Raw genomic sequence first — 11,761 nt, 5'->3', positions numbered from 1 at the left:
CCATCGGGCAGGGGAGATGGGGAGGCCGGTTGATGTTGGGGGAGGAGGCGGAACTGGGGGAGACGCTGTCTCGGGCAGGGGGGTGACAGGAGGGGGGCAGGCAGGCGGGCACCATCTGGGGGTACAGCCAGGGGGAGGGGGCAGGACGGGAGCACGACCGAGGGATACAGTCAGGGGCAGGGGGTAGCGGAGAAGGGGATGGGGGGGACGGTCTGGGGGTGGGCAGGGGCCCGCGGGAGGCGGCTCTGAGCCGGGCCCGGGGGCGGGGCGGGGCGGGGAGCGGCCTGTGCTGTGAGGAGCCGGGGCCATGGCGGAGCCGGGCTTCGTGCGGACGCTGGAGAAGCGGGACGGCTCGGCGCTGCGGCTGCAGCAGCGCGGCGCGGGCGGGGTGGGCTGCGTGGTGTGGGACGCCGCCCTGGTCCTGGCCAAGTTCCTGGAGCGCGGGGCCCCGGGCCGGGCCCTGCGCCGCCGGGCCGTGCTGGAGCTGGGCGCGGGCACCGGCGCCGTGGGCCTCATGGCGGCCACGCTGGGGTAGGGCGGCGGCGGCGGCGGCGGCGGCGGGGGGCTCGCCGGGCCGGGCCGGGCCGGGCCGGGCGGGAGGTGAGGCGCCCCCGGCCCTGGGCCCAGCTGCCAGGGTGGATCCGAGCTCAGGCGAACCCCAAGTCCTGGGGCGTTAGCTCGCCCCTTGGGCCCCCGCTGCTGATCCCCTAAGTCGGGGCTGCCCTCGGGGTATGTCCAGGCAGCTGGGGGCTGTGAGTCGGGTTTGAGCCCGCCCCCCGCCCCTGTCTGTGCAGGAATCACGGGGCGCAGCCCGGCGCAGGGCCCGGGGCCTGGGATCCTGCTGTGACTTGGGTCTGTGCCCTGTCAGGCTGGAGTGTGGACACAGCTCAAGCTGCAGACCCGAGTCAGAAGGGCTGTGTCGTGCGGTAGGGCCAGGTCCGGTATTGTAAACCCGGGTTTACCGCGCCGCGTGGAGGCTCAAGCACAGGCCTGGAAAAACCTAGTCACAAGCCCGGCTCCCACACACTTGGGCTTAGTGTTCAGTGTAGACATACCCGGAAGGGAGATCTATGCTGTAAAAAAAACCCCAACCCATGGCAGCAAGTCTCAGAGCCTGGGTCAACTGGCTTGGTCCTAAAAATTGCAGTGTAGACGTTCCTGCTTGGGCTCTGAAATTTGGCAAGGGGCATGGGGCTCAGAGCTTGGGTGCTAGCCCGAGCCTGAATAATTTTTAGCCCTGCACCTGAGCCCCGTGAGCCCATGTTAGCTGACTTGGGCTGGTTATGGCCATGCTCCAGGGTTTTTTGTTTTTTTGTTTTTTTTTCCAGCATAGATTATGCTGAGAGACCAAAGTTATGCAAATTTACATTGGAACTCACCTGGGAGTTTAAAGTACAGGTGGGGCCTTCAATGCAAATATCACTCTGTTTTTATACAAGGATCCCACATTGTAGGAGTTGTAGTAGAATCCTGTTTCTTGGTCTAACTCTCTTAAATTTTATGGCAGGTTGCATTTTGTGAGCCAAGTCGCCTTTCCATCAGAATAGGAGTGTGAATTGTTGAAGTAACTCAGCACGTATTAAGTCATGACTTTAGTCTGCAGTAGCTTTCCAAAAGGAATGAAAGAGGTTACAGATATGTCTATTTTCAAACATTAATAAGGAGTCTTAAATTTGTGTTTCTGGGGCTTCCTTTTTATGTATTAAAAATATTTCTTTTGTAGGGCAGATGTTACGGTCACTGATCTTGAGGAACTTCAGGATTTGCTGAATATTAATATTGAAAAGAACAAGCATCTTGTCACAGGCTCAGTTCAAGCCAAGGTACTGAAATGGTTTGTATAATCTTTTAATCTTGATATTTAATTTATACACAATTGCTGTAGAACTTTAATAATAAATATTTGTTTTATCAGAGCACCTACGAGCCCTGATCACAGACCAGAACACCATTGGTCTAGGTACTGTGCAAACACAACAAAAGGAGAGCCTTTCCCAAAAGAGCTTACAGTCCAAGTTCAAAATATGTTTGGAAAATGTGATATGATAGATTACTTGTAAAAATGGAAATTCCCCTAAAATATACAGTGGAATAAGTAGTGGAGGACTTAGCCCAAAGTCGTATAGATTTTGCACTAAATGTTACACTTTTAAAACATACAATTTTTTTTCTATAATTAAAATTTGCATTTTATATTTACCTGTTTACTTTTTCTAGGGGTGAAGATGTAAAAGAATTTCTGCCTGCACCAGATTATATTCTTATGGCTGACTGCATTTACTATGAGGAGGTAACTATTTGAAAACTGTAGAAATAATGCATTTGTTTGGAAAGAACCTGGGAATTTTGGATTTGGTATGAGAGACTGGAATTCATATTAAAATCTTTAAATAAATATTCCCACTAGTTTTCAATTTGTGTGGCTCAGAGGAACATTATTTGATGGCTGAGTACTGAATGATGAATTTTAAAAGCTGTAATTTTAAGAATGAGCAAATAACACATTTAGGGTCATGTGGCACAGGGCCTGAATCAGGTCTTTTGAGAGCAGTAATTCAGAATTGTGCCCAATCTTTTTTTTCCATGGAGTTGTAGGGAAATAAAACACTGGTAGCTGATACTGGAGAGTTTCACTATCTATCAGTGGAAATCTTATACGATGATGCTTAAAGGCTCAGCATTATCTCCTACATGGATTCCCCATGGGTCTGTTGGGAGGAGAAACCATGCTTCAGAAAGTGGCCCTTCTGGTCCATCCCCCTCTGCAGAACTCTCTCCCTGTGGTACCCTTGAGCTGAGGCTAGCACAAGATCTGGGCTGGGGAAGCAATCTGAAGGAACTATTGCTCCAGACTCTTTTAGTTTTCTCACCAGCCTCCAGATCCTCCGCCCTACAACTCTGAGCCCTTTTTTCCTAGCCCTAAATCACATCTTAACATTAAGTCTGGTTAGATATTTTTTTAATTTTTGAAAACAGGTGTCTAAGTCCAATGTATTGCTGTGAAGAAAGAGTAATCTTGCATATTTCAAGGGAACAGCTACTTTAGCAGTGTAGGATATCCTTGGCTTAGATGATATAGATGTATAGGCTGATCTAGGTATGTAAAATACGTAAAAGGCCATTTTTTCTAAGCAATCGCATATTGTAACTTGTTTTTCCATTTATCCTTTCTGCTACCTACATGTCACTTGTCCTCGGTACTATACTAAATCTAACTAGCTGTCTGAAAAGTAAAATAGGAAAGTGTCCAGTTCGGTGAAACTTGTCTCTAGTTATGGAATGTAGTAGTAGTAAAGTGAATTTTGAAGTCTAAGTGGCAAATACTTGATCTCTTTTGGGCAGTCATTAGGGCCATTACTGAAGACCCTGAAAGACCTTTCAGGTCCTGCTACCTGTATCATATGTTGTTACGAACAAAGGACTATGGGTAAGAACCCGGAAATAGAGAGAAAATACTTTGAGGTAAGTGTCCTTCGCCGTCGCGCATGCTTTGTGTATATGAGGACTGTGTAATGGTTCAGTTGAAATCCACAGACCCTTCTGTGTCTCTGTACAAGTACAATGCATAGTACAAGTCAAGTACGTTTGTTGTGGGAAAATTCCATGTGACTTTGGACGAGAACACTTTTTCAGATGCAGGGAAGGAGTTGATCACCAGTTGCTTAAATTGTGTTTTGTGGTTTATTGGTAGATGCTATCTATGCATTTATTTAAATAATCTCCTTTTTTGGGAAAAGAAATTCTCTCTTTTAAAAAAACAAAAAAACCCACCTTAGTTCTGCATTGATGCTTTTAATAATTCACATTCATTGTGAGCATAGTAAACCAGAGTCACAAAGGGAGTCAAATAGTTGTCTGTGCTGCTTGAAAGATCTTATCAGTTAATGAAAGAGCACCACATGTATAGGTCAGTATCTGCAAAAAGAATAATGCAGTCACTTTTATAGACATGAGTACATTAGCATTTTGCTTTTCTTTTGCCCCCCAACAGCTGGCTTGATGTTCCCAAACAGGGTCTCAGAGATTCAAAATTAGTCCTTTCAGTTTTTTTAAAGAAATCTCTTCAAAATGCTCTTTTAAAAGCATAGGCTTTTGGTATATTCCGAATATAGGTACAATTTTCAGAAGTGTTAGTGTGACTGAGGAGCGTAAGCCCCATTTTCACAAATGATTTAGGAGCATAAGTCTCATTGAAATTCAGTGGGATTTAGGAGCTGAAGTGCCTAAATGAGCTTGGAAAATCGGGTTTAAGCTGTTAAGTCACTCAGGGTATGTCTACACAGCAATTAAACACCCAGGGCTGGCCCGTGTGAGCTGACTTGAGCTCTCAGGGCTTGGGCTGTAAAACGGTGGTGTAGATGTTTGAGCTCTGGGACCCTGCAATGTGGGAGGATCCCAGACCTTGGGCTCTAGCCCAAGCCTGAAAGTCTACGCTGTAATTTTACAGACTTGCCGCTTGAGCACCGTGAGCCCGAGTCAGCTGACACGGGCCAGCAGTGGGTGTTTAATTGCTGTGTAGACATACCCACCTTAAGCACTTTCAAAATGTTCCCCCTATATGTCAATATTAGAGCATGAGTACGTGGCATAGAGGAATTGTATCTTGGTCTGGGAACCTCATCATCACAGCATAGTACTTCATAGCTGGTAGAAAAACCAAATCATGGGTAACAGCTGGATTCCCTGGAGGTACTGCAGGCCAAATAGTCAGAAGTTGTGGAGGTGCTAGTGAGTCCAAAGTTTGGCCCTGCATCTGCAAAGCGCAGCTGTTGCATATGGGCACTGGGGCCTACAGAAAGCGTAGTATGGGCTGGGGAAGAGGGCAAAGATTTCAGAATAATGTCTGTGTATGCCAGCATTACCAATACTCTGAGCATTGTATTGGCTTTGGGGTATGTTTCATGGTAGTGGCCCTAACAATATCTTGAGTGGTTTGGAGCCTGGTTACCTGAGGAATACTGCCATGTTGCCAGAGTTGAGATCAGTGCTGGTGCTGGAGCCAGTGCTCCCACAATATAAACAAGGGCGGGTCAGATGTTCTCACAGGGTTCCTTCTTTGGCTTGCCAGAATCCAGATTAACTTCCCAGGCATGCTGCAAAGCCCATCTTTTTTCACTGGCATTTAGGGAGGTTGGGGGAAGGATGGGTGGTGATATGTGGTTCGGCCTAGTACTTTAGTTTTTGTGGAAGAGCCTTTTAATTGGAATTTAAGAACTGGAGATTTGAGGAATTGAAACACTATTTTGACTGATTTTAAGTTTTCCTGTTGGTTCTTAAATTTTGGGAAGTGCACATGACTCTGGATTTGCACCAGATAAGTTAAAATTAAAATAACTGTGCTCCGTGGTGTAAAAAAAAATAAAATTGTTAATTAGTTAAATCAACAAACTTCTGTGGAAGAGAGGGATCCTTTGTGCTTTCTCACCTCCTGAAGCATAGCTGCTTTATGCAGAATATTTTAGGACCGTCAGTGAAATGAATGCACTTAAAGGTATGTTAAAATGTCAACATTGCTAAAAGTATTTTGCTTACAACCTTTTATGTTTTAATAACAGCTGCTCCAGATGGACTTTGAGTTGGAAAAGGTTCCACTGGAGAAACATGATGAGGAGTATCGGAGTGAGGACATTCACATCTTGAACATCCGAAGGAAAAAAATGGCAGGGTATTTTTTATTGGCATATTGGAGATTGTCAAGAATTTGCAAAACTGTGGTTTACCTAGCATAATTTGAGCTGGTGGGTGAGTGTGAGGAGACAGAAGTAATATTCAGCCACCATTCCCAATGCTACAGTATGCAGCAGTTACAGATACATACAAGTATAGGTTTCAGAGTAGCAGCCGTGTTAGTCTGTATCTGCAAAAAGAACAGGAGTACTTGTGGCACCTTAGAGACTAACACATTTATTTGAACATAAGCTTTCGTTATACATTCCATGAGCAAGACTTTAGAGTGGTTAGGAAACAAGGTTAATGTCCAATCCACATTGCAAACTGGAACTACATTTGTAACCGGGTTGGGGACAAGCTAACTGGAACCAGGTTCCCTGATGTTGTATTTTATAGTATAGGGTGGGTCTGAATGGCAAAGTGTAATAGCTTCGTAGGGAATAGTATTCCTGTCAACTTCTTGGTTGATATGCTACCTAAATAATTGGAAATGGCTGGCTTAATTGTGCCAGATAAGAGGTCTTCAACTTTCCAAAACATCAAGCTTAAAGGTGAAATAAAATTTTAAAAATAGATATCAAATAAGGCCCCAAGTCTGCAAATACACTTGAACAACACAGGCTTTAAAAGGAAGCTTAAGTTGAAATATTTGTGGAGAAAAAGAATTTCAGATTTAGTCATTTTAAAAAATATATATATTTTTTTTAGTAGCAACTGGATGTTTAATAGTGAATGCTGGTGAAAATGAGGTAGGATCAGAGGCTAAAATAGGGAAAGGACAAGTTAAAAATTACTTAGACAAGTTAGATGTCTTCAAACCACCAGGGCCGATGAAATACATCCTAGAATACTGAAGGAACTGTCTGAGGAGATATCTGAACCATTAGGGTTTTATCTCTGAAAAGTCATGGAAGATGGGAGAGATTCCAGAGGACTGGAAAAGGGCAGTTATAGTGGCACTCTATAAAAAGGAAATAAAGACAACCCTGGGGAATTACAGGCCAGTCAGCTTAACGTCAGTACCTGGAAAGATAATGGAGCAAATAATTAAGCAATCAGTTTGCAAACACCTAAAAGATAATAAGGTGATAAGTAACAGCATGGATTTGTCAAGAACAATTCATGTCAAACCAACCTAGTAGGTTTCTTTGACAGCGTAACAAGCCTTGTGAATGGGAGGAATCGATAGATGTGGTATATCTTGACTTTAGTAAGACTTTTGATACTGTCTCGCATGACTTCTCATAAACAAACTAGGGAAATACACCTTACATGGAGCGACTATAAGGTGGTAAGCATAACTGGTTGGAAAACCATTCCCAGAGAGTAGTTTATCAGTAGTTCACAGTCAAGATGGAAGGGCATATCAAGTGGGGTCCTGTGGGGATCTCTCCTGGGTCCGGTTCTGTTTACTATCTTCATCTTATAAAATTTGCAGATGATGCGAAGCTGGGAGGGGTTGCAAGTGCTTTGGATTAAAATTCAAAATGATCTGGATAAACTGGAGAAGTGGTCTGAAGTAAATAGGATGAAATTCAATAAGGACAAATGCAAAGTACCCCACTTTGGAAGGAACAGTCAGCTGCACGCGTACAAAATGGGAACTGACTGCCTAAGAATGGGATCTGGGGTCATAGTGGACCACAAGCTAAATATGAGCCAATAGTGTAACACTTGCCAAAAAAAAAAAAAGCGAACATCATTCTGAGATGTATTAGCAGGACCGTTGTAAGCAAGATACGAGAAATAATTCTTCCACTCTACTCTGCACTGATTGGACCTGAACTGGAGTATTGGGTCCAGTTCTGGGCACCACATTTCAGGAAGGATGTGGACAAATTGGAGAAAATCCAGAGAAGAGCAACAAAAATGATTAAAAGTTTAGAAAACATGAAGGAAGATTGAAAATACTGGGTTTGTTTAGTCTGGAGAAGAGAAGATTGAGAGGGGACATAACAGTTTTCAAGTACACCTCTACCCGGATATAACGCTGTCCTCGGGAGCCAAAAAATCTTACCGCGTTATAGGTGAAACCGCGTTATATTGAACTTGCTTTGATCCTCCAGAGTGCGCAGCCCCGCCCCCCTGGACCACTGCTTTACCGCGTTATATCAGGTCGCGTTCTGTTGCGGTAGACGTGTACATAAAAAGGTTGTTACAACGAGGAGAGAGAAAAATTGTTCTCCTTAACGTCTGAAGATTTTTAAGAGCAGGTTAGACAAGCACCTGTCAGGTATGGTCTTCTAGATAATACTTAGTCCTGCCATGAGTGCAGGGGACTGGACTAGATGGCCTCTAGAGGTCCCTTCCAGTCCTACGATTCTATGATTTACGGTAAAGTTGTCTGTTTATTGTTTGGAAGAAAACAATAGCTGCCAAGCCCTGAGTTCGCTCATGTAATAAAATGCTTTAGTTAACATCTTGCACATTTCACTTACCTTGAAAAGCATAGTACAGATGCTTTTATAGTGAATTATAAGACAGTCTAGTTTCATTATAGCTCCTGAAAATGTCTGTCCTCTGAAATGCTATCTTGTAATTTCCTACAGCAAAACCTAGCAAATTCCAAAAGTATCCTACAGAAACAGTGCCCTAGACTACTACTTTTTCTTCAGTGCTGGAAACGGAAAAGTGTCACGAGGCTGCATGAAATTAGGCCTTTTGTACACTTATACCAATAGGTCCAGCATTTAAAATGGAGATCGGAAAAGGGGAAACTGCTTAAACTCTTCAAAAAAAGGTGTATCTCCAAAAAGCACTACAGAAAAATGAATAGTTGATGGGGGGGTGTTGTTTTTCTAAATGGGACAATTGAATTACTGTTGGATATCTTAGGTGTAACAACATTGTACTGGAAACTTTAAGGATACGTGGTTTCTAACTTGGAATTACCTATTAGAGCTAGTCATTACCATGAGTTTCATTATGTTCCCTTTAGGAATAATGCTTAAGACCATCTGCATTTGTCTGACATTTGCTAAGCATAGGAGTCAGTGGAAGGAACGCAATACAGTTTTATGTTAAACTTGCTGCTTGTTGTAATGACAAACATTCTAACGCACAGCCTAGCACTGACGCTGGTCTATGAATCAGGTCCTTGGAGACGTTGTTCATGGTAGCTAGATCATGTTCTTTCTATATGATGTAATATGGAGAATATATTTTACAGAGTGTAGTGACACAACATATCCAGAGCTAGTGTTTAAATACAAATGGGCCATTTAAAAACCTGTGTTTGAGTTTTAAATCTTTTTTTTTTTTTTTTTTTTTTTTTTACAGAATTTCCCATCGTGAGATCTTTGACCATATTATCTGATCCTCTGGAGAGAAGAGAGCGTGTCAATTAACTCAAAGAGGCTGTCTCCAAAGCTGTTCATGGCAAAATTTACAGAATGTCTTCTAGACGGCGGATTCGGGATGAGACCTAAGGAGACAGTGGGTCATTCGCTATAGAACCACAGGCAGTATCCGTCTTAGAGGACAAACGAGATCTGTTAATATTGACAAAGCAGCCTCACCAAGAGAGAGCTAAAAATGGGACTGATGTCCTGTTCCATTCATCTGCATGGGCCATCTGTCTAGATGGGAGGGCCACACTGGTGAATTGGAGACACATTCAGTGTGCTGAGTTCAAACAATCAGATCCAAGCATTCCATAACAAAGCCTGTCTGACCGGGGGGTGACGGGGGGCGTGCAGGAAGCTGAAGGTCACCCACTTTTCCCGAAGAGGAAACTCCTTATTCTGACTGAATTTCACCTTAAATTAAGAGCAGATGTCTATGTATACTTCATAAAGAGTTTGTACTTGAGATGGTTCTTGGTTAGCTTTTGTTCTGCACTTAGTTTTGTAGCCTTATCTATAGTTATGGGTTACTTTAACTAATTACCCACCTCAAGGTGGAGGTTTACACCTACTTTAATCTAGGAGAGATCAGCCCCCAAGAATGACTATAGTAGAGAGGTTATCAATAGAAGAGAGCCTGCCCCAAAGTGAACAACAGAGATGCAACATTGATTTTTCTAGACTAATTACTTTTATTAGCTAACTGAACAATACACAGTGCAGTCTGATAAAGGAGAGACCAACCAATCCAGAATGATGGTATTTGCATTACTCACATAGAATATCAGGGTTGGAAGGGACCTCAGGAGGTCATCTAGTCCATTCCCCTGCTCAAAGCAGGACCAATGCCCAACTAACCCCCGCCCCCGGATTGAGCTCACAACCCTGGGTTTAGCAGGCCAATGCTCAAACCACGGAGCTATACCTCCCCCCTTGCAGAAAAGCCTGAAGTGTTAGTTCTCATCCTTGCTATCATCATCACCACCACCACCACTACTAGTGGTCATCCTTTTGTTGTCTCCCCCCACCGAGGCACACGGGCCAGGAGACAGCTTTTCTGATGTGGTAGGCTGATGCCCACGTGGGTTCATACGTATTTATGAAGGTTTTAACCTCTTTTCCTTATTTGCACTTCCACACCTCACTATATTTGGGGTTCCCTGTTTGCATAGGCTAACTTTTTAGTTCCTCTCCTACTAATTAGCATTTACATCACCTTATCACTCAGCAGTTATTTTCAAAATATCAGCATATCACAAACCTAGACACCAGCTCAGCGGGTTTATTATTAATTTACTTATGCTAACTTATCCTAACGCCTAATTTGGCTAAGCTAAATATTTTACAGGCCTGAGTCATGTAGGCCTTGTGTTACAATATTAATTAATACTTCTATTTCACTTCTATATACTAAATATACCTGATACTTTTTATCCTCAGCTACAGTTTGTATATTATTATTTATATGGTGGTGGTGTCTCGGGGTGCCCCAGTGATGCACCAGCACCTCATTGTGCTAGGCACGATGCAAACCCCACATAACAAGATGGACCCTGACATATGCTAGATTGTTCTACTTAACTCCGTGTGTGTATTTATTTCCAATGTTAGTAATTGAAATGTCAAAATATGACTTTCTGGTGAGTTTAAAATAGTCCTTGTAACATGCTAATCAGGTCAGCTTTGATTGCTAAGGTCCATCTTAATGCTAAATGAATATTGTGCCATCCTAAATCCATGAGTGGTCGCTTTGAGATCAACGGGACTACTTGAGTAAGGTACGGAGTGTGTCCCATAATTTTATATTGGTTACATATTACAAAATGTGGCAATATTTCAAACTTCAAAAGCTTATATGTTTGGTGCCAGTGAACATTACTTAAACCCTAGTCATGGATTACTTTGTAGGGATTAAGGTTTAACGATACAGGGCAAGGCATTTATTGAGTCGGTTGGTTAAATTCTGGCACTGTGACTTCTGTTTAATGCCCCTTCATAGCATTCCTTGTAAACCTTGCACTTCGCTGCATAGTCTTTGCATAGCATGGCCAACGTGGATTGCACTCTTATTTTAGTATACAGTTGTGAGTTTGCCCTTGAAATGTAATTGTTCTGTCAACCTACAATGCAAGGAATTTGGTAACTTTTCAGTTTTACCTACATTGGGAAATCTACCAGCATAATTATACCACTATAGTTATACTGATAACTTTCTGTGTGAACACTCTTTTTCTAGAATAAGCATTCACATGGGGAGTTGTACAGGATAAGTAGATAACTACGCTGGACATTTTTTCTTGTGTAGACAAACCCGTAAGCTCCCTTTGAGCTGAGTCGGAGCAGAATCAAGTCACTGTGAAAACCTTCCCTACTCTGGCTAGGCTGGCGTGGAAGGGTTTGCTGGGGGAAGGAGAGTTGCTTCTTCCCTGTCCTTGCCGCCCATTGAAGTATTCAGTCATCACAGCCGCACTGTACTTTGGCAGGGCCATGAGTTCCCATTGCTAATGTAGGTCTTGGAGCGGTATTTCTAACCACCGTGGGTATCTATGTAAAGTCACCGAACTACTTGACTTTGAGATTTAAACTTTCAGTATTTTTCTTATCACAGGAGTTCAGCTTTTTAAAAATGTTATGAGGAGGAATGACGGTGGCTACTATAAATTATAATCCACCTGTCCGATTGGCTTCTTTTCACTACCTGCACTCTTTAGTTGTGTGTTTCTAATATGTGAATTGTGCTCCTTTAA

The 11,761-nt window shown here is 43.2% G+C and overlaps 1 protein-coding gene across 2 annotated transcripts; it reads left to right on the top strand.

Annotated features, from left to right (window-relative positions):
- Positions 1-301: 301 nt before the first annotated feature.
- VCPKMT (valosin containing protein lysine methyltransferase) lies at positions 302-10,451 on the top strand. 2 transcript variants are annotated; one of them, XM_034768648.1, is made up of 6 exons: positions 302-531; positions 1,724-1,834; positions 2,218-2,290; positions 3,343-3,462; positions 5,556-5,660; positions 8,950-10,451. In XM_034768648.1, exons 1-6 carry the CDS (start codon positions 308-310, stop codon positions 8,962-8,964), a joined length of 648 nt encoding a protein of 215 aa, XP_034624539.1. In that variant the 5' UTR covers positions 302-307; the 3' UTR covers positions 8,965-10,451. The 2 variants fall into 2 exon arrangements, with proteins under 2 accessions (XP_034624539.1, XP_034624538.1); XM_034768647.1 differs by having other exon boundaries at positions 5,556-5,665.
- The last annotated feature ends 1,310 nt before the right edge of the window (positions 10,452-11,761 follow it).

Source organism: Trachemys scripta, chromosome 4 (genome assembly GCF_013100865.1).
Source record: "Trachemys scripta elegans isolate TJP31775 chromosome 4, CAS_Tse_1.0, whole genome shotgun sequence".
NCBI lineage: Eukaryota > Metazoa > Chordata > Testudines > Emydidae > Trachemys > Trachemys scripta.
This window is presented reverse-complemented; position numbering and strand designations above follow the sequence as displayed.

What these genes read in the sequence shown, in the direction of transcription:
- VCPKMT (XM_034768647.1), top strand. Translation starts at nt 308, where the DNA reads ATGGCGGAGCCGGGCTTCGTGCGGACGCTGGAGAAGCGGGACGGCTCG. An exon ending in CTCATGGCGGCCACGCTGGG is followed by an intron (nt 532 to 1,723) that starts GTAGGGCGGCGG and finishes TTTCTTTTGTAG; the next exon opens with GGCAGATGTTACGGTCACTG. An exon ending in ACTGCATTTACTATGAGGAG is followed by an intron (nt 2,291 to 3,342) that starts GTAACTATTTGA and finishes TCTTTTGGGCAG; the next exon opens with TCATTAGGGCCATTACTGAA.